Consider the following 20,705-nt stretch of genomic DNA (forward strand, 5'->3'; position numbering starts at 1 on the left):
CCGCCTTATTACGTCTGACAGAACTGAACAACGTGCTGAAATTAACATATCCACAGCTTATACAACGTGTGTAGTACAAATGAAGAGCCGCGGCTGCTTATGATACAAATAAAATTAGAAAGGGATACACAACATATTTCACGCGTCAATAACTTCAACAATAAAAAGGTATTAGCTGGATGTGCTCTGGCAAGCTTGTCGAGCGAGCGGTAAAACACTTAATATGAATTGAATTTGGGCCAACGTGGACGAGTTAGAGGTGCGGCTGCGCCAGAAGCAAAAATTCTATTTTGATAGTTTAGTTTTGCTGCTTCATAACACGTGACACGGTTCTGGCCATATTGGTTGCAAAGGTTTAACAAATACAACACCACCTCAAGAGATTTCATCTACTTATTAGAACGGCAGCTGCATAAAGCTCAAAATGACATTTTTTTTTATTTTTTGGTTACGCTGCCGGATTTAGCTTTCTTCTTCTCCCGTTAAGCGCGCATCTTCTCGTCCATACTGCGCTTTTTGTTCCGCTTCGCGTTGGCTCAAAGTTGAGCCTTGGTTGTTTTGTCCGTCTTGGGTAGCTTCTCCATATAGATCTTCGTTTCTTCTTCGTAGTTTTAGTCTTTCCAAACACACCCTTCCATTACACAAAACGCGCTGAGTAGTGCACGCCAAGCTCGAACCGACTCTCGCTCTGACCCGGATGCCAGTTGTGTCGCGTACTTAAGCAACTCCTCGAGATCTTGGACAAGGAGGATAACGTCTCCAAAAATCCCTCCCCACCTTTTGGAGCGGTGTTTCCGGCAGAAGCCCCAACAGCACGGAATGGTACACCAAGCTGTATAGGTAGACGACATCACCTGGACGTTGGACAGCCACAGCGGATCCACTTGCTTTCAACATTCGGCTGAAGGAGTTGACCTTATTACCCCACTTGAACGGCGGCTGGACGTTAGGTGGAAAGAAGACCCAGACCTTGAAGCACCTTGTTGCGCACGGAAGAATGTAACTGGCGATAAGCGCATGGTCGACGTGGATCGGCGATTCGCGATTGCCCGCTTGGAACCAGTACTCACGGGGAACATGTACGCTTGATCCGTAGAAAACTTAAGCTTGCAATAGTAACCGGGTAGATGGAGGGCAAGCTGGTCCGGTAGGCACTCGCGTTGAGCCTCTGTGCTGGGTTACGTAACGAACGAAGCCAGGAACACGGATCTTGGCGAAACAGAGCACCAGGCACAAGCAGCTATACTTCCCGCCGGCAATCCGGCGACAGGAGACTTGTTACAAAGGAAATTATCCAGAAAAAAAGCTCCATCATTTTCTGGATATTTTTCTCGGCCGTTTCTTCCTTAAAAAGCAAGTTTTTCTTTGAATTCAAGAATTCATTCTTATAAGAAAAGTATGGTCCATATCAGGGATGCCGAAAAATAAATTGGCGCTGCAATTATTGCAATAAGAAAGCACCAATTATTTATTGGAGGCTTTGTAAAGAGGAATTCCAATTATTAATTTTCGCTTCGTTGTAGCACCAATAATCTATTGGGCGGTGTTCAATCAGCCATACATTCTTTAGTACTTATGCCCTCGCTGTGTACCAATATTGCTGCACCAATAATCTACTTTCTGAGTTGAGGAAGCTCAATAATCTATTTCGGTCTTGCCAGCTCTCTTACCCAATTATTTATTTTCTGCTTTGATTAGCAATAGATAAAAATGCAATATTCGGCATCCCTGGTCCATATATATATATGGCACTGGTAGTGGGATAGGTTCTTTACACGGAAGAAAATAGCGACTTGCTGCGCCACGAGTAATGGCGAGAAGATTTGATGAAGCTTATGCCCTAATGTGTCTAGGGCGATCCAAGCCAGATGTAGTAATTTCGTGAGATGAGTTTAAAGGTTTTGGTAAATCAGGTTCTATTCTACAGGGGTTCCTCCTTTCCAATGGCTGCGGAAATCGCTGCATTGTTGCGGATTGACAACGTCAAACCTTTTTGACGAACGCTGTGACTTTCCGGGCTAAGCGCTCCATTCTGTGGTTCTCCCAGTACTCTTCCTCTTCGGCAATGGCCTCCTCCGCTCGTATCTGAGAAATAAACTCGGAAAGCTCCACGCGCTGGTCTTCGGCCGCCATTCTACCAAGACGACCGCGGTATGCGCGCTGTAACATGGCGGCTGCCGCATGATCCAAAGCACGTTGAGCGTCGATCTCTCGTCGACGCAGCATCCACTTTTTGCCTGCAATTTTGCCCAAGTGGCCACGATACACGCGCTGGATGTTGGTGGCAGCCATCCGCTCTCTCGTGGCCTTGCGGTTCTCGTCCACCATACGCTTCCTATAGGCTGCCAGCTTTTGCTCGTGGAATTTCTGCTTGCGTGCTTGACCCACCTGAGCTTTCTCATCGTAGAGTGCTGCCTTACGAGCTCGCAGTGTCACATTCCTCTTCTCTCTGTCCATACGAAGACGCTCTGCACTTTTCGTGTGTTCAGCACTACGCTTTGCAGTCGAGACGGACCAGACAGTCTTCTGCTTTTTGAGCAACGACAAGCCTCGGAAGTACATAAGTGTCATGCAGAAGAGTCCGAACTCTAACGCGTTCTCCGTCTCGGTGAGTGATTTATCCAGTTCCGAGCCCTTCTGCACTGCCTTCTTGGTAAGATTGACTTGGAAAGCTTCCACCTCAATGGGTCTCCACTTATCGGAGGGTACTCCCTGAGCATTCTGTAGCTGTTCGTCACGAATATCCTGACGAACTTGAAGGATGCGACGATCTTGTTCAAAGCGTCGAAGATCCTGCATCGTTAACGGTCCTTCGCGCTTCAAACTGGGGACGTAGCCAAGTACTTGTCGCTCGGACTCGCGCTCGCCGAGGATCCATCCTTCTAGCAAGGATTCAAGCACGTCTTCGACCACTTCGTACGCTGTAAGATGCGCAACCAACACATTGTGCTCGCGTTGAAGAGCTATCTGCACTTTGTTCTTGTGCTGGATCTGTCGAAAGCCGTGCAGTGCTTGCGTCTCGAAGAAGTCGTTTTTGGAGCGGAAAGTCTCGTGGAATTCCTCGTCGACAGCTTTCAAGCGCAAGTTCTTCTCCCAGATCTTCACCTCCGACGTCAGCTCGTCAAACAAGTCGCTCTTACGCAACGTAATGGCTCGGTTCCCGGACTTAACTGCAGTCAGACAGACGTTCGATGTGATCGTGAGATCAGGACAGTGTTTTACACGCTCCAACTCCTCGTGGATGACGTCAATACGCTCCTGGATTGTCACGTACGACTCCTCTAGGAAAGGTTTCCACTGACAAGGATTCGTCCAGCAAGCGGTACATCCGCCAGGACCAAGTTCTTGCTCGCGAAGGACCATACGCTGCTCCTCGAGACTGCGTCCTTGAAGTGCGTTCTTGATCTCCCGACGTTGCCTCTGTAGAGACTTGTGCTTGAGTGCTTTACCTCGAACTTTCGGTCCTTGTTTGGCGTCTTCCGTGGCCTTGCGTCTGGCTTCCATTTCGCGAGCAATCACGGCTTCCTCGTCACTGTCAGAGTCAGACACGGCATCTCCGTTGGTGGCAGTAGTTTCTTTCTTGGAGAGGAAGTTGGCGAGCTCGAAGTCTTCTTTTTCCTTAATCTGCGAGATCAACAGGCGGTCCAAGTCTTTCTCTAGCTCAAGTCGCAGCACTTTTGTGGGGAATCGCTGTAGTGTGGAGTGCAGTACATTCGAGTCCATGAACTCGTTCCTCGTGTTAGCGATTGCACGCTGAAGTTCCTGAAACACAAGACGACACCGTGCATCCACGTCAAGGTTGACGCCATCCGTCCTCGTTTGAGAGTCCTGACTCTGCTGCTGGGTCCGCGCAGCAGTGATGAGGTTCACGCTGAGTTGAGGATCGTACTTGAGCAGCAACGTACGTCCTCGCAGCAAGTCACTAGGCAGTTTATACAGCTCTTCCTCTCGCGTGTTGATAGCGGTGAGGAGATCTTGTCTCGTTATCTTGGTCGAGATCGTCACCTCCTCTAGACCACCTGGTGTAGCAGTAGCTTCTGCGAGTTCCTTCGCCATTCGTTTGAAGTTGACAGGAAAGTACATGGGGTTCAGAAGTTGGTCGTACAAGCGCCACTCACGCTCCTCTCGAGTCAATTCTGTGGGTTTCTGGGCTCGTAACAGCGTCACCATCGTCGAATGATTGGGAGCAGTTCTATGCTTGGCGTTGCTCCCATGATCGTCTCGGAATCGCGTGAGTATCTTACGAATCAAGATCTCTTTCCGCTCTAGCAGATTCCACGGAGCTTTTAGGATACGCTCAACTTCCAGTTGAGAGAAAGCTGCGAGCTGTTCCTCGTCTTTCGACAGCTTCGGGTATGCTCCGTGTAGCCGAAGGTTCACGCCGGGGGCTTTCGTGTATCCTCCGTCTGCTGCACCTCCGTGTTTGTCTTGCTCCCATCGATACATTCTCGGATAAAGGATACGATCCAGGATCACCCACTCGCGCTCTTTCTTGTCTAGCGTGTCTCGCCCTCTCTTGTATTTTCGTCGCAGTCGCTCAGCTGGAGTCATCATGGAGGGAAGCTTGGCTTTCATGGCAGACAGCTCCGCCCAGCGCACTTTGGACGACTTTGTACCGCTCTTATTAACGTACTCGACGTTGAGTTCTCTAGCGAGTTTGGCTGCTACGGCGTCTCCACTGTCGACATCTCGGTCTCCTACTACATGTAGTAGAGCTGCGATCGGAGGCAGATAAGTGCGGTACTCAGCCAGCACCTGCTCCATCTTCTCACAGTCTTCGAGTACATCTACGTGGATCCTGCTGAGTTCTCGCAGACTCTGTTCGATGTCGCGTACTTCTTCCTCACGCTTAGAGAACAAGAAGCAGCAGTTCGTGAACATCTCGTTGGCTCTTCGTATCGCGTTGTGGAGATCTCGACGCCCTTCGTGGCTCAGTAGAGGCTCTGCGTTGTCGCGTTCCAGCTTCAGATTATTCCCCAACAGCTCCAGTTCTGCAGCACGCGCTTGGTCTTTGGCTTCGGTGGCAAGTCGACGTGCTAATCGCTTCTTACGTTCGCTCAGCTGGATAGTTAAGAAGACATTCTGCAGTTCGTCTTGCTTGCGAGGCAACAAGTCTTGCTTCTTTAGGGCATCGACACGTTTCCTTCGTAACACTTCATCAGCGAACAAGGCCGTGCGTGCGTGTACTTGCAGAGAGTACGCTGTGAAGACTGGTGCTCCCACTACAACTTGATACGTGGCTGCAGCACTAAGCGGGATGACTTGAGGCTCGTGTCGGAGAACAAGTCTACCCATGCTATGCGGGAAACACAGTGCAAGATCCTCGACGTAGAAGCATTTGCCAATGGGAATTGGGGCTTGGAACGTTCGCTGCAATGAATCCGGGTCGGTCACTGGTGGCAACATGTACATCATGGCAGCTAGACGTCCATTTTGATAGCCGACCGACTTGAAATGTCCCTGGAAGACGATGGAGACACTGAGTGATAACACAGCCACACCCTCGCCGTCCTTGGGCAGTTGGAAGCTGTGTGTGGTGCTTTTATGCGGGAAAATTTGGCTTTGGGGCACGTGGAGAAGCGTAAGAAGCGGCATCTTGTCATCTAACAACGCAGCTCGAGCTCTTGGACACCGATAGGCACGCTGAGACGAAGCGTCTGCGATCGTCTGAAGAGCAGATAGCATTTCAGCAAGACTAGACGTGAGACTCGCGCGTGCAGCTGCTACACCCCTAGGCGCTTCGAAGTCGTGATCTAGTTGAGCGAAGTACTCTTCGCCATCGCCAACCGTGTACTTGCGCAGCAGATAGTGAGCTTCCATTTCCTCCTGCGACTTGAAGAACGCCAAGGCGAGGCAATTGCGTGCTGGAAGTTGCATCAAACGCTGGAGTTGATCCACAGTCAGCTTAGCTTTGCTCTGTTGCTGATACTCCGCGCTCTTTTGGATGATCTCAACCTCTTCTGCTGTCACGTGCTTGTAGTAGTACGCGAAGTTGAGCAAGAAGTCCAGCGCCACCCACATTTTCTCCTCGGGCGATCGATCGACATGCTTCTTCAGTCGCACACTCTCAGCGACACCCTCCTGTGGCTTAGTCCCGCCGGATGCCTTCGTCTTGCCAGCCAGTGAAGCTCCTTGTTGGTCTGTCCCGAGGTCTTTGGCTTCAGTCGTGGCTGTCAATGTCCGTTGACTTTCTTCCAACATGAAGGTGCAGGTGGCTACTTCTTCTAGCGTGGCTCTACCCTTTTCCAACGCGATATGTGCTGCTTCGTCCTGCTGGTCGAGCGCTTTTATTCGCTCAGACAAAGCGTCATTCTCCACCTCAAGCTCTTTGATAACAACTGTCCGCTGTACGCGTTGGAGAGCGCCTACGACTCTCAACTTGGTATCAAAAAAGGCCGTCGTCGCAGCTCGCGCACGCTCGCATTCACCTCGCACGGCATCTTGCCGCAGCTTCAGCTTATCACGCAGTTCAATGAGTGCGTCACACTTGCATTCCAGCGCATCGTTATCCTCTCGAAGCGATAGCACTCTCTCGTTGCCCATATCAGCGCAAAGCGAGAGCTTCGCTAGCACTTCTTCTCGGAAACGTTCATTGCGCTGGATAATAACGCTCACCCGCTGGAGAAGCTGGTCTTTCCATGCCAGATCCTTACGACGCAGAGCTGCATCGCTCTGTAATCGCTCCAGCTCATCGCGCGCAACGTCAAGATCTCGTCCAAGTGTCTGTATCTCCACTGGAGTGATAGGCACAATGCGAACAGTGCCCATACCTGCTTTGGCGATCGTCCCAGTGCTTTGTGCTTTGGCTTGAACACGCTCCAAGTTCCGGACCTCCAGTTCCTTCGCAGCCAGAGGACCGCGTTGCAGTGTCTCCAACTCGAGGCGTTTGTCGGCTGACTCGCGCATTTGAAGCGCTTTGATCTCGTTAAAGTGCACTAAGTCTGTAGCCAGCACACGTGCGCCACTGGAGATGTCGTCAAAGCGCTCGTAGACCGCTGGAGCGTCCAGCCAATAAGCCTCCACAGGACTGGACACGAGCTGATTCTGCTCGAACTCGCGTTGGATGGTTTTGAGCGCTTCTCGATGCGCTTTCTGCTCCTCAAGTCGACGTGCTTGGAGCTCCACTTGCGCCTCGCGACGGACGTGTTCTTGACGCTCAGCTTCTAGCTCACCCATTTGAATAACCACAGCGCGATTCCGATCACTACGTTCGAGATCACTAGCGATTAGTTGCTCTACTTTCCGCGACCGAGCGTCTTCTAGCGTCGTGTTCTCGTTTTCCTGTAATCTCCTCGCGTTCTCGAGTTTCTTGGCTTCCATTTGCTTAAAAAACGCTTGCTGGGACTCTCGTTCACGTCTCTGGATTGCTCGTCGGGCGTCAAGAGCTCGCTGTTCACGCTCGTTCGCTTCTTCTTGCTTTGCGCGACGTTGAGCTTCGATCTCGTCATGCTTTGCGTGCATATACTGCTTATCGCGTTCCTGTTGACGAGCGCGTTCTTCTTCTTGACTAAGTACACGCTCGTAGCGCTCGAGGATGATTTCAGTCGGACCAGCGCCTTCAATCCCTCGGTCGTACAGCTCTTGCTGAATCCACGCAAGGCCTCGCGTAGATAGCTCCTCACAGACTCGCTGACGGAGTATTGATGGCGGTTCTGAACTCTGCGTCGAGGATAGAGGTGTGCTGGCATCAGCTTGATCAGTTGGCAGAGTCTCGTCTTGAATCGAAATGTTGTCTTGGCAACGCGATGGTTGGTGTGAGATGACGCTACTTTTACGACGTTGACTGGTACTACGACGGCCTTCACTAGTGGGTAATTTGCGTTGGTCGGTTGTGATATCTGGCTGCTGGGGTGACGTTTCTGCGGTGGCAAGCTGACGGAACAACTCGTAAAAGAAGGAGCTTCGTTCTTGCAGCAGTTCGTGACCACCTTTTAGCCATGCCACATGTAAGTGTCGAGTATCATTGTTAGATGTGTCTTCTGCGTCGTTATCGAGAGCTAACGCTTCGGACACGTTGTTCACTTGTGAGAACCCAACCGACGATGTCACGTTGTTTCCTGTCATCAATTCAACTTGATGAGGTGTGAAAAGTGCGTTTTGGGACCCATGAACAACGATCAGTGCGAATGGCGCAGGGACGACAGCTGCCAGATTAGTGATAGCCGCAGTGCCGTCTCGGTTCTTGGCAGCACCACGCAGTAAAACCCTAAGCAGATGACCAGCTTTGGCTTTATCGTCAACTCCACAACTATTCGCTGCCGTCCTCTCGGTCGTTTGGAGAAAGCCACGTCGAGTTCGGAAGAAGTTTTCAAGAGCTGTTGATCGACTTTGCACAACTTGCGAGAGATAGTGATCACTAAATAGCGCAGATGCGAGCGCCTCGTGTAGCTCCACAGCATCTCCCGTGTTTGTGGCTCTTTTGTCCAATAATTTCTGTAGTGAACGTAGTGTTCTCCTTTCAACATCAGTGACGCTTGCAGCTGCATTAACCAGCACAAGGCCACGTAAAGACCGAGCAAACAGTCCAAGAGCTCCACCGCCGTCGCCTTTACTCTGCCGCATAGGCAACTCCATTCCTAGCAGTTGTAGAGCTGTGCTGCCACCAGTACCAAAACCAACGAGATACTGTGGAACAGCCCCAATACCCAGTTTCGGCTGCACAAGCCACTCGCGAGACCGAGTCATGACGTACTCGAGTAATCTAGAGTAGACACTCGCGAAACGAGCGTTGTGCCAAGTAGTGATGCGTTTTGAGCGCGTCGGGAAGCCACAAAGTAGTATTTTTCCTCTTGGAAAGTGAACGAGCAGTGGATGGAAGAAAGCTTCCAGTGTCTCTAACCGCTGGAAAGCGTCGAGGAAGACAGTTAGTCGAAATGCGGTCGTGTTCGGAAGTCCTGACGCTTCCTCTTCAGCTGAACTTTCGGCCGATAGACGCGATCGTGGGGGCCAAGCTGCTGGATTACTATCCGCATCAGATGATGATTCCATAGTGTCATGTGAGAGGATGCCGTAAGAGATCGTAGTATCTGCGTCTACCTGGAATGTCTTCCATCTATCCGATAGCGGGAATACGAGTACATCGTCAGGGCTTTCTCCTGTCTTTGCTGAGTGAGGTTTATTCTTTAAATCAAGCTGTGGAAGAGTAGCTGGGGCTTGTACATCAGACTCGTTATTCTCGTCATCGTTAAACACGTCGCTGTATTGGATGAAGCTGTCTGGGGTTGGTTCGGACAACGAGCTGTCCGAGTTGAAGTTCGGTGTGGAGCTCAAAGTTAATGGTGGCTGAGGTTTCGACTTGGACCGACGTCTTGCTTCCAGCCCCTTTAGTGCACGTTTGCTCCGAGCATGAGCCCACTCCGGTAGCGTCACACGCACCTGTTTCTTCTGTTTAGGAAAGCTGGCCAAGGTATGCGAAGCAGCAGTGGCGTGTTCTTGACAGTGTTGAAGGTGGTCAGGCTTCGTTGGAGATGTCTTATGGAAGCGTACGCGGCGTTTGTGACCGTATATTTCTTTGTCTTGAGAGTCGTCTCGTGCAAAGTAGCGCACAAAATCTTCCTTCGTGAAATAGACTCTCGATTTGCCGCGTGAGATCACAGCCACGCACTCTTCAGCGTCTTGCTCACTCCATAGATCATAGCTTGGGTACAGACGCAGCTCTACAACAGCTTGTATCAAGTCGTCCACACTCACGACCCCTTCATCTCGCTGGTCAAAGTGCGCGTAGGCTTCTGAGAGAGGAAGACCTCGCTTTTTCGCTTCTAACACGACTTCAGAGAGAGCTTGCAATACCTCACGGACCCTCTCTGCTTGCTGGTCAGCAGCTTTGGGGCTAAATTCCGCCGGTGGCAATGGCATAACGAAGACTTGGATGGGGACAAAATGGCTACATGCGTCGCTTTGCTTTGTACCGACTATGTGGTACGTTAAGTTGAAGTCAGCAACCAATCAGCAAATCGTATTTAGAACGTTCACGTCGATCACCGAAAAGCAACAAGTTCTACAATGAGGAAAAAGGGACACCCGCGGACTACACGTCGAGCAGTTAGTCGAAGAGCTACACAACGTACCATATTCCAAATTGCAAGCTTCAGCTCATACCTTTAATAGCTCCGACACGTCCTCAGTCATGGGCAACACCACATCGATCACGCGTTCAGAGAGCTCTCACTGGGATTTCACCGCCTCCGACATGCTACTCGATCAGATGGAGAAGCAGAGCTACGTTGTCGCAGCACCCACTTGGATCGAGGCCATCACAACCTATTTCGCACTTGTGCTATCGACGATGGTGGCTCTGCTCACGGGTAGTTTTTCTAAGCCGAAGAGAGCTTCGATCCTCGTCGACACCGCGTGCCAGACGGAAGATGAATACTTCTTCGCAGAGTTAATTGTCAACCGTGATTGGATGCCCTGTCATGTTGACTGCAAGGAGGTCAATGACGACGATACCCACTCCTGCACTTCAGAGGAGACTGAGCTGTTCACCGATGCGGAGAATGAGGAAGACGAACTGAATTTTAGTGACTCTGAATGGGAAAACGAGGACTCCGCAAGTGAAGACATGCTTCACGCTATCTGTGATGCGTGCGAGAACTGTGCTGATTGCGACTGCGAGACCCAGGCTGAGCAGCTATTGCATTTATCTGCTATCGTGTGTCAAGACAACAACGACTTCAGTCCAATCTATCTCGAAGATTATCTTTGCAAGTGCGGTGAGTGTCCACAGTACAAGGAGATCGCGGATGATGTCGCAGCGGCAGCAAAAACATCACGACTACAAACTCAAAGTATCACACGTCTTTTACAGGCTTTCTCGACCTACAACGAAGCTATCGGCTACCGCGCCGACATGATCCCCGCTGCTTGTGAGTGTTTGCGAGTCTGGAATGGAGATGAAGATAAGGCAGTCAAGTCATTCGTCACGTTGTACGATGAAGTGCCTCGACTGTGTGACCCAACCAACGCTTAAACCAACAACGAACCTTAAGATTCGAGCTTGTGGTGCTTTCCCTCATTACGGAAGGCGCCAAATACCGACATCCTTGCTGACTGCCCCTTTGCTCCTATGTTGCCCTCATGACGGCTTCAGATGGTTCAAATGCAGTTAAAGAATGCTGGTAGCTCGTGCGGGGGTCACGTCTTGGGGATTATTGCCTTCATGTACCTACCCATTTGTGCGCTTCCCTCATTACGGACGCGCATGTGTTGGGGGACAGACTTCGTGCTCCAAGTGATACCTTCATGTCGGTGGACTTGATGCAAACAATGTGCATGTGTAGTGTTGTTAGTATTTATTCAAAGTGATATTGCATAGCTTACGTTGCCTTCGATGAAGGAACAAAATTTACACTACCGGTAGCTTGCGGTCCATCTTTCCACTGGATGGTTGATAGATATCGTCGTGGCTGCTACCGCGCTCTAGACCCACTCAGAGCTCGTTTGGCGTCGCATCGATATCACACGCGAACGAATGGTCTCAACCTCCAGCACTTGCCGATAGACGATACTCTCGGCAAGATATCGTGGCATAAGTCCCTTGAAATCTGCTCTTACGATGCAAGTAAGTCTCGTACCCGGATTTGGACCTTCCTCGTCTCCTACAAATGGCTCAATCAGAAAGCCGCCAGTAGCATAAGCCATCCGCACAATACCCTTGCGCTCAGGTACATCGGGACGTGGAATCGACTCCTGCAGCACCGCATACGTATCCGGTCGCCCTGTCTTCTCAACGAAGCTGTGGAGATCGCAGGAATCACGAGGCTTTACCAGCCACGCAGGCCACAGTGACAGTCTAGAATGCTCACGGTATAGCACTGCCTTCGAGTCATCCAGTGGCTCCACTCTCCTGATCGTCATCTTGTCGTCGTCGGTGCTGCTTCCTAAAGCTGCACTGCGTTCATTCACAAGTGATCGCAGATATTCAAATACGCGCTGGGGTGTTGACTGGATGGTGACATATCCCTTCATCTCCACCAGTCGGTCTTTCTCCGAGGCAAAGCCCCCTGACGGACACACAAAATGTCCTGGCGTTTTGCGGAGCACCTCAACATCTCCTCTACTCTTATAGACAGTCCACTCTGCTCCATCAACGTCGTTCACGTGCAGTAGCCGCTGCAGACCATTCTGCGAGAGCTTCGCGTAGTACACCTTCATCAACTGGCTGTCACGGTGACTTGTGTGGCCCATGATCTTGTCCAGTTCATCCAGTGAAACAGGCATCGCGACATCATGTCGTTGTGACGACTTAGATGAGGTATCATTCGTCTTCTCTTCTTCATCTTCTTCCTGGATTTCTACCGGATATGTCGAGCTCTTGGACGTCTTCAGCTTCCTCTTTGGTCGAGCCTTCAGCGGTGAGTTTGACAGCGCTGACGTGGCCGATGTAGGCGGCGTGGAGCTCCCGCTACTACTGCATCCGTTACTGACGACAATATTTTGTTGGCGACGGAACTTGTTGTTATCTGCGACCTCCATCGCCAAGTAGTCAAGATTCGAGCTCATCCAGTTGCGTAAGACAGCGCACGAAGCCTCCGGCGATTCCATAAAGCGCGCTCCCGTGAGGTTCACAATCGCCGGATCTATCCCCAGACTACTGCTACTCCGACTTGCCCAAAGCTGCGATATCCGCGGGACTGTATTGCTACGTGCCACCAAACTCTCTCGACGCGAGTCATTCTGGGCTTGTTGACACAGTTGGTCGTAAAATCGCGTGAGCTTGGGTCGATTTCGAACAAGGAACGCGTTGAACGGCACCATGAACGATTCAGTCGACGCAGAGTACTCGACGTTGTTGGCCAGAGACTGCATCAGCTTTGCCAGTAGCACAAGTGTACGCTGCATCTGCTTGTTGGGTGCAGCACTCCCTGGCGTCAAATTCATCTTGTGGGGGACCACTAGCGCCGGACACAGGAACCGCAGGAAGACCAGACCTCCCAGATGCATGTAGAACTCCTCCTTCGCTGCAGAGACGGTGGAAGACGTGCCATTTGAGCTGTTTGACTGTGCCAGGACTTCGTCAAGAAGACTCTCTTCAACAGAGCTGAGTCGAGGCAGTGCTCCCAGTCCTACGCTTTCAAAGGAGGTACGCTCCATGAAGCTGTTGTTGTTGTTGTTGCCTGCGTCCGAGAAGATGAGACTGTTGCTGCTGCCTCCCATGGCGCTGAGTCTGGGTAGTGACACGTTGCTGCGTCGATCTCGTTCAACAAGTCGCATCATCTCCAGCTCCAACACGCGATAGATTTTGGCAACTTGGTAGGGAAACAGCGACGCTGCACTGAAGATCCGGTCGAGTGTGCGCTCAGCCAGCGCCTCTAGTCGTCGTTGATTGGCATGGAGATCGTCGTGTGGCTGTAGATAGCGTGGGTTCACCTCGTGGCCGTCCGAACTGACCCAGAGCTCGTTGACGACGTCTGCTAGCGCGTGGCTCAGGAAGTCGCCACCCAGTTCGCATGTGTATTCGCGCAGCAGCTGTATTAAGAAAGGAAAAAGATGTCAATTCTCTGTGTTGCCACGTCAATGACTCCATGCAGTTGAAGACGTACAGCTGTCGTGGCCGAGTTGGCTCGGAAGAGCTCGTTCCAGTTCTGTGTGTGCACCATCTCGCGGAACATGAGCAGCCCCAGCAGTTTACGCAGCTGGTCCTCGTGGTTTTCAAATACAAACAACAGCGCGCGGATCACGTTCACGTCGGCACCTGACGGAGTCTGGTAGAACGAGAATGATGGTCAGTCAGTTATAATTTCATTATCTGAGCTACTGTAGTTGTCGCTATCTTACCGTCGCCAGCGCTGAAGCCAAGCGGAACTCTGGGTCGTGGACGAGCGCGTAGATGAGCGCGCTCTCGCCGTCTTCCTGCGCCAGAAACGCTACTGCATTGCGTACAGTCTCGTCCGGTCCGACAGAAGTCATAAAGGTGGATCTCGCGGCGCGAATGTTTGGATTTGTCTTGTGTTCTGTAGTTGATGAGCGTGGCACTCGCGAGTCGCGATCGCTGCCCTCATGACGGCGGCTGCGTAGCAGCTCCATCACGGCGCGCAGCATACGCATCGAAGTAAGCCCAGGCTCAGCAAGATGGAGACTGAGAGATGCGGAGCTTGCGGCGGTTGTCGGTCGACAGAGTACTGAAAGCATTGGATTAAGCCTCATCTTGAAATTTTTCCAGTCAGCGTGAAAAGCTTTTCGCTTTTCTAAGTACGAAATAAATAACATGAACCAGTGGGTGAGGTGTTGTTTGTAACGGTATTATGCGATGGATTCTCCTTTTTGCATGACTTTCAGCCAGCAGCGCCACCACGCAAGACTTGCAGAGCGCGAAACGCCTTCTGTCAGGAACAAGTTTGTATTACGTGGTCCCACATGAGGAAACGGCTTGTCAATGGTGGTCCTGGACTTCATTCACAGTGTGGGCGATGCTGGTCGACGATCAGAATGAACAGTAGACGGGGGTCTCTCACACGTCGCATGCATCGACAACACTTCCTTTTTTTTTAAAAAAGAGTTAAAGTTGAAGTGCCAAAGTATCAATGACTACGAGGCAATTTTTGCGTTGATTGGGTTCGACATGCGCCATTACAATCCATGCAAGGCGGGATTATTAACCGCTGAAGTTGCCGCACAGCGTACAATACGACACGGACAGTCGAAGCTCAGTAGACCAGAAGCTCCCGGGTGCTTCAAACGGCTCGATCGCCGCTTTGCGTTCGGATGGCGCTGGCGACTCGACGGAGCAGTCACGCAGGAGGCACGCGAGCTCGTGCATTGTAACAATGTGAAAAGCTTCCTGTCTGTACATGTACAAAGCCTTGCCCGGACTAAACTTTAGTCCGGCACAATAATCCACACAAAGCTTTGGTAGTAGCCCTGCTGGGTGCGATAAGCTCATGAATGCAGTGCTGTCGGTGTATCGTACGCTCTGGGAAATGCCTCCTTAAAGGAGGCATTTCAAACGGAGTTCTTTGGCTTACATATCGCCGTTCCGCCATTTAACCTGGCATTTTTACATACCAGAGCTACAGTACCACTCCGCACGAGTACTCATCAACGCAGCGACCTCCTCCGGCCTTCATGCTGGACAGTATTCCTGCTTGTTGAGACCTTCCATACAGGCTAAAGAAGCCTCGATGGACAATGTAACAGGGAGATGTGACTCAATAGAAGACGGCCAGCAAATTTTGCTGCCAATAGCAGTGCACGAAGATGCTGGAGACTTGCTGCAGACCAGCGTTGTGAGTCCGTGTATTATGTACTACAACGTTACTGCTGTTATGCTAATTGCTCCAGGAGTTGCTGCATTCGTCGCAAAAGCAGCTCGTTGGCGCACTCCACTGTGCGAAATGGCGCACGCACCGTCGCGGCGCCTCCGAAAACGCGGACACTGCCATCTGCTGCCTCTTCAAACGAAACAAAGTTCTGCCAATATTCAGTAAACTGTGTGTTAATAACGCTCCATTCCCATGCAGCAAAACCATCGCCTACCTTCGTCAAGATTTTACCAAGCTGCTCTCGTCGGCGTTGGATACTCGCCGTGTCTATCTGTTTGTAGTGTCTATCTTTTTCCAGCTCCTGCTGTAAAAGAATTAATGTGGGTATATCTGTGCTCTCTTGCAGCCCCATTGCGATGTCTCGAACATGATGCGCAAGTACGATCTTCACGTTGTAGCCTGAGCCTCCAGGACACAACAGCGCTACGTGATCCGTTTCAGGGTCGATGCAGTACAACACACCGTTAGTGTGCGTGCCATCTTGCAAATGCACGCGCACGGGTTGCCCGATGAGCGAGGAGAACTGGTCGAATAGAGAGTTCTCGCAGCCCATGCTCTGCGCTCCAGTAGTTCCCAAAATTCTTCTCTAAAATGGCAGAAGAGTTTCCATATACCCATATTTCATTAGCCGAGATATGGCATAAAAAGCAAACTAATGGAAGATGAAAAAGCAGTGACGCCAAGTGTCATCGGCGCTACTATACAGCTGGCTCAACCTAGATACACCTCCTCTAGCCGGACGCGGGCTCCTCGACGTGCACCCAGAGCGCAATGAACATGAGACCCACAGCAATGGAGATAGAGCCCATAAAGTTACCCTGGTCCATCAAACTCTGGTAGCTCCAGCCGAAATACTCCTGAATGCTCATACGCACGCTCGGTCCCAGGTTGTAGGCGATGTAAAAACCCATGAGCATGGCGGCTAACAGCATGGAGTCACCGTGCGAGAACACGCGGTTGTAGTACGCCACAATGTAGCGCACCATAGCCCAGATGATACCGAACACAGCGCCAGAGAACACCAGCACATTCGGCAGCTCCGCTAGCGATCCACGCGTGGCATCGCGCTTGTTGAGCCACCTAGACTTACGGCCAGTGAACTTCCACACGATAGCGCCGAGCATGGCCGTAAAGTTGGTAAAGGCGTACACGAATCTCGTCTCCTGTGAGCGCACCACATCGCTGTTCTCCACACCACGAGTGCTCATAGCCGACAACAGACCCTGCACGATAAGCTTCGGCACGAGTGCAACAAGTACGCGGAGGCCGTTGACGAAGATCGGAGCGTAGCCAGTGTACAGGAAGTACAGCGTGATGTAGTACAGAAGGATCACAGGGATGGAATCGATCGGGTACAGAGTCGAGTTGAGGTAGAACACACGACGCATGAAGTTGTTGGGCTTGCGGTACTTTGGAATATCTACGTGAGGACGCTTCCATTCCGGGTCAGCCACGTTCTTGTTCTTCTTCATCAATGCCGTCTGGAAGTTACCCTTGGCCCAACGTTTTCGCTGTGCCATGGCTCCAGCCACCGAGTCGGGGATCAGTCCTTCAGCCAGACGGATACGCTCCTCAGCCTCACCTTCAAAATCCTTACGGAAGTACAGTGCCTTCCAGCCCATCGACACAAGACGTTCGCCAGTGTAGCAGTCCTCGGTCAAAGTACCGTACTGAATGCCACCAATCGAGTCCAGAGCCTCACGACGAATCAAAGCGTTGGTACCCGCAAACGAGGCGCAGTCGTAGCCATCCTGGCCAGTCTGAATCGCATCGTAGAACGTGGAGTTACGGTGACCAAGTGGGTCACCAATCTGCAGCTGCACGCAGTCACGGAAGTACTGTGGTGTCTGCACAAAGCCGACCGCGTTGTCACGTACGTCGTCCGAGTACGTGTGCAGGATCGACATGTCTGCATCTCCGTTGTTGTTGTTCGTGTTGCACTTGCGACACACTCCACTCTTACCAAGTTTGGAGTCGCAGTTCATGCACCGAAGCTCCTTCTTTGTGGCACGCACGTCGCTCAAGGTTCCATTAACCTGGCGACGGTGCAAGTCGCTCTGCACGTGCATGGCGTTCTCAAAGCACTCCTTCGAGCAGTAGCTGATACGTTCCTCCGGTACACCTGCAATCTTACACGAGGCACAGCACATCTTGGCCACGTTCTGGCAACCCATGCACGAGCACGAGTACTTGTTCTTATACTGACGATCTTCATCGTCGAAAAAGAACGGGAGCGTAGCGAGAACGAACTTCGGGTGCGGCTGCATGTCCGAGTCCAGTAGGAGCATGTAACGTCCATTGGCTCCTTCATTATACAGGCAGTTGTTGATGTTACCAGCCTTTGAGTAGTGCGTCTCGGGCTTCACACGGCCAACATATGTCACGTGCGGCAGACCGGGGTAGCGGTAGTCGTCACGGAACGATCCCACGGCACAATCTGCGCGGTTCACAACCTTCGGGCGGGATGGAGACGGCAGATTGGCAGACGAGTGTAGTTTACGCCACGCGTACACCTCCATGTCCTCGTTGGGGTCACACACACGGTCGTACATGAACTGCGCCACTTCTTGCCGTAGATCACCAGACTTTTCGAGCACCACCTTGTTGAGTTCAATTGCAGGGACAGGGTTACCCTTGGTCCACTTAGAGCCGCAGTAGCCGTCGTCCAGCACGTAAATTTGCACGAGGTGAGGCGGGTACTGAAGGTTCATACAAGCCATCAACGTGTCAATTGTCTCCTCAGCCGGCTCCGAGTAGTGGCACAGAAGAACGTCAATCTTTGGCCACAAGTCATCGGGCACCTTGGGGTCGAACTCATCGAAGTAGTGGGCGCCACGACGCACAGGCTTCCACATGCCGAGGTAGTACAGTGCACCGAGCACAATAGACACCAATTCTGCGGCAATGAGAGCGAAGAACGCCACCCACTGAGCAATGGGCGGGTCGTGGAAACAGACCACGTCGTCGACGCCGGCCAGTGTCAGATACCAGTCGGGTGGCGTGAACCAGCCGCTCATGGGGTCGGCGCGACAGTTGAGATCGTCGGGAGTGTTGTCGTACACGTCTTCACAGGCCAATGTCCGGTTGCCGGAGTCACAGGGTTGAACACCCACGACGAACCAGAAGACGAAGCCAAAGATCTCGACGATGCTGAGGATCAGGAAGAGGAAGTACAGCGTGCGGTACGTGGTGATGCCCTTCATGTAGTACTTGCGGACGTTGGGCAGTTTTCGCTCGATGATGTTACCCGAACCACAAGCCACGATGGCTTCCTCCACGCCTTCGAACCAGAGTCGGTACTCCTCGTCCGTCTCGGGGCACAACACCCACACACGGCGCTTGGTCATGATCTCAAAACCTCGGTGAGGCAAGTCCAGACGTGCACACGGACGCAGCTGCAGCGCATCCTTCAGCTCGATGGCACCTACCACTAGGTCCGTGTTACGTGTAGTGAAGTACTGACGGCACTCCAGATGCGAGTGGAAGTAGTAGATCTTGGCTTTTTCAAGCGCAAAGTAGCGTCGCTTCCAGCTCTTGTGCATGGGTCCCTTCATCATTCGCTTGCCCTGTTTGTGCATGTAGCCGTGCACCGTGATGACGTTGTCCTGGAAGCTCCCGCCTTCGTCCGAGCTAACAGGTGGTCGGACGGGAGGATCCGGGGACCCGCGTCGCACGATCTCGGCCTCGCCGGGCTCGTGCACGTCCATAGCCGAGGGCGTCGCGTACATCTCGTAGTCGTCCGTTGGCGGGACGGCCGTAGCCGTCTGGTCCTTGTTGAACATGTTCGCTTTGGAACTGTCAGGTACGAATGAGGCTGGAGCAAAAAGAGAGAAATTAGCTTATTTCGTCCAGGCGAGGGAGAAGACCGGCGAACGCGGACGTACCGCTCAGAACAGACCGAGGCAGTCGAGTATCCTATCGATCACCCGCTCCGTTTCTCGCTCACTCGTGTTTCTCTCGAATGGCCGTGTGCCTCGCAAGAGTCCGCGTTCGTTACTTCTCTCTCGAAACTCCGAGTGTAATCTCTATCGCAAAAGCAGCCAGTGCGGTCCGGAAACGGAAATCGGACATAAGAGGAAACGTGAAGCCTGCGTCTTGCCAAAGCGGGTAGGGCAAGCGGACGGGGGGCGGACGGAAGAGGATATTTGGGTCCGTTACCCATTCATTTTATTCACTGAAACAACTCGAAAACGCAAACAGCATGAATCTTTTGTACTGTTGCATTAACACTACTGGCTTATTATAATAGCAACCTCCATCTGGACCTTAGCTCACCGGTATCTCAGTTTTGTTTGCAAGAAATCAAGCTCTCAATGTTTTAAGTAAAGACGGACGAGCTTGATTCGAGCTTACAGCTTACACAAGCGCTTTTGTTTTTCAACAACAAAGTTTTAGCCATGACTTTTTTCGTCAGGCAAATAAACTCGCTATTACATGTACGAGGTATGAATGCCATCATCATCTATAAAATCCGTGCATGTCAGCTTTGAAACGAAATAGCGTATATGCACATACAAAGAGTAATGCTGCTTGCGTTTCAAGGGCAATCCCAATGAATACACACAGTCAAGCGTTTATTGCAGCTCGTAATTTATAATGAGATCCATCGCTACATGCCTACAGGATGCTAGATTCTGTGAGAGATGGAAGCCAATATATGTCTTCGCCTGAAGCTGTCGGGCGTGATGTCATAATACCGGTGTCGCTGGCTCGTTTGTGGAGGTCGAGCAGCTCGTCGCGTCCACGGACATACTGATGCCTTAACTCGATGTTTTGATAAATAACGCTAGCTCAGATTGAATACATTCTTGTGCGTTTTTCACAAGTACACACTATCATGGATTCGTCTCAGAAGCCATCCTTTCAGAGGATGGAATACCCATTTCGTCCGCTCTGTCCACTCCTGTCTGCTTAAGTGCGACATCTCGATTAATGTGATATGATGCCGAAATTTTCAGAAAGGATGCATGTAATTAAAATGTTATTACACACTTATGGCCGGTAGCGTGTGCGATATCAGGCAGGAATCAAGGCCCTCATATGCCACACCTCATACACCATGCTTGGTTAAGTAACTATTTGCGCCTAGCTTCGAGGCGCTGGGTGCACATCAGCAACGACAGCATGGAATCTATCAGGACGAGGCTGGTGACTGGCTCACAGACCCGCGACGGGTTGGCCAAACTGTACGCAGCGTACTGGCCAAAGCGTAATACGCTGGCTACGAATGAAACCACCGAGGCTTAACGCATCGGCTCATGGGTGGGCTGTCCCCTCGATCTTCACGAAGAGATAACGCGGGGGTTTTCCTGGTTTTGGAATTGTCACGTAGACACGTAGATCAATTGGTTGCTCTTTTGTAGGCTTTAGGGCTAACCCGTGCGACTCGAGTGTAGGTACATGACATGCACGATGATCTTGCGGATGCATCTTGCACGCGCAAAG

The 20,705-nt window shown here is 51.5% G+C and overlaps 4 protein-coding genes across 4 annotated transcripts; 1 reads left to right on the forward strand and 3 right to left on the reverse strand.

The window, feature by feature from the left end:
* Window positions 1–1,983: 1,983 nt before the first annotated feature.
* Window positions 1,984–9,855, reverse strand: PITG_09960 (uncharacterized protein; the record flags this gene model as incomplete). The annotated part of the gene is made up of 5 exons (XM_002902457.1): window positions 1,984–6,081; window positions 6,220–7,657; window positions 7,856–8,228; window positions 8,289–9,456; window positions 9,547–9,855. The coding sequence occupies 5 exons, from the start codon at window positions 9,853–9,855 to the stop codon at window positions 1,984–1,986; spliced, it is 7,386 nt and encodes a 2,461-aa protein (XP_002902503.1).
* A 261-nt stretch (window positions 9,856–10,116) lies between these two features.
* On the forward strand, window positions 10,117–10,969 carry PITG_09961 (uncharacterized protein; the record flags this gene model as incomplete). The annotated part of the gene is made up of 1 exon (XM_002902458.1): window positions 10,117–10,969. One exon carries the CDS (start codon window positions 10,127–10,129, stop codon window positions 10,967–10,969), a length of 843 nt encoding a protein of 280 aa, XP_002902504.1.
* Window positions 10,970–11,418: 449 nt separating this feature from the next.
* Window positions 11,419–14,217, reverse strand: PITG_09962 (uncharacterized protein; the record flags this gene model as incomplete). Its single annotated transcript, XM_002902459.1, has 3 exons — window positions 11,419–13,467; window positions 13,542–13,703; window positions 13,777–14,217. 3 exons carry the CDS (start codon window positions 14,044–14,046, stop codon window positions 11,419–11,421), a joined length of 2,481 nt encoding a protein of 826 aa, XP_002902505.1.
* A 1,646-nt stretch (window positions 14,218–15,863) lies between these two features.
* On the reverse strand, window positions 15,864–20,011 carry PITG_09963 (cellulose synthase catalytic subunit, putative; the record flags this gene model as incomplete). The annotated part of the gene is made up of 3 exons (XM_002902460.1): window positions 15,864–19,074; window positions 19,614–19,722; window positions 19,958–20,011. The coding sequence occupies 3 exons, from the start codon at window positions 20,009–20,011 to the stop codon at window positions 15,992–15,994; spliced, it is 3,246 nt and encodes a 1,081-aa protein (XP_002902506.1).
* Window positions 20,012–20,705: the final 694 nt, after the last annotated feature.

Source organism: Phytophthora infestans, genomic scaffold (assembly GCF_000142945.1).
Source record: "Phytophthora infestans T30-4 supercont1.17 genomic scaffold, whole genome shotgun sequence".
In the NCBI taxonomy this organism is placed as follows: Eukaryota; Oomycota; class Peronosporomycetes; order Peronosporales; family Peronosporaceae; genus Phytophthora; species Phytophthora infestans.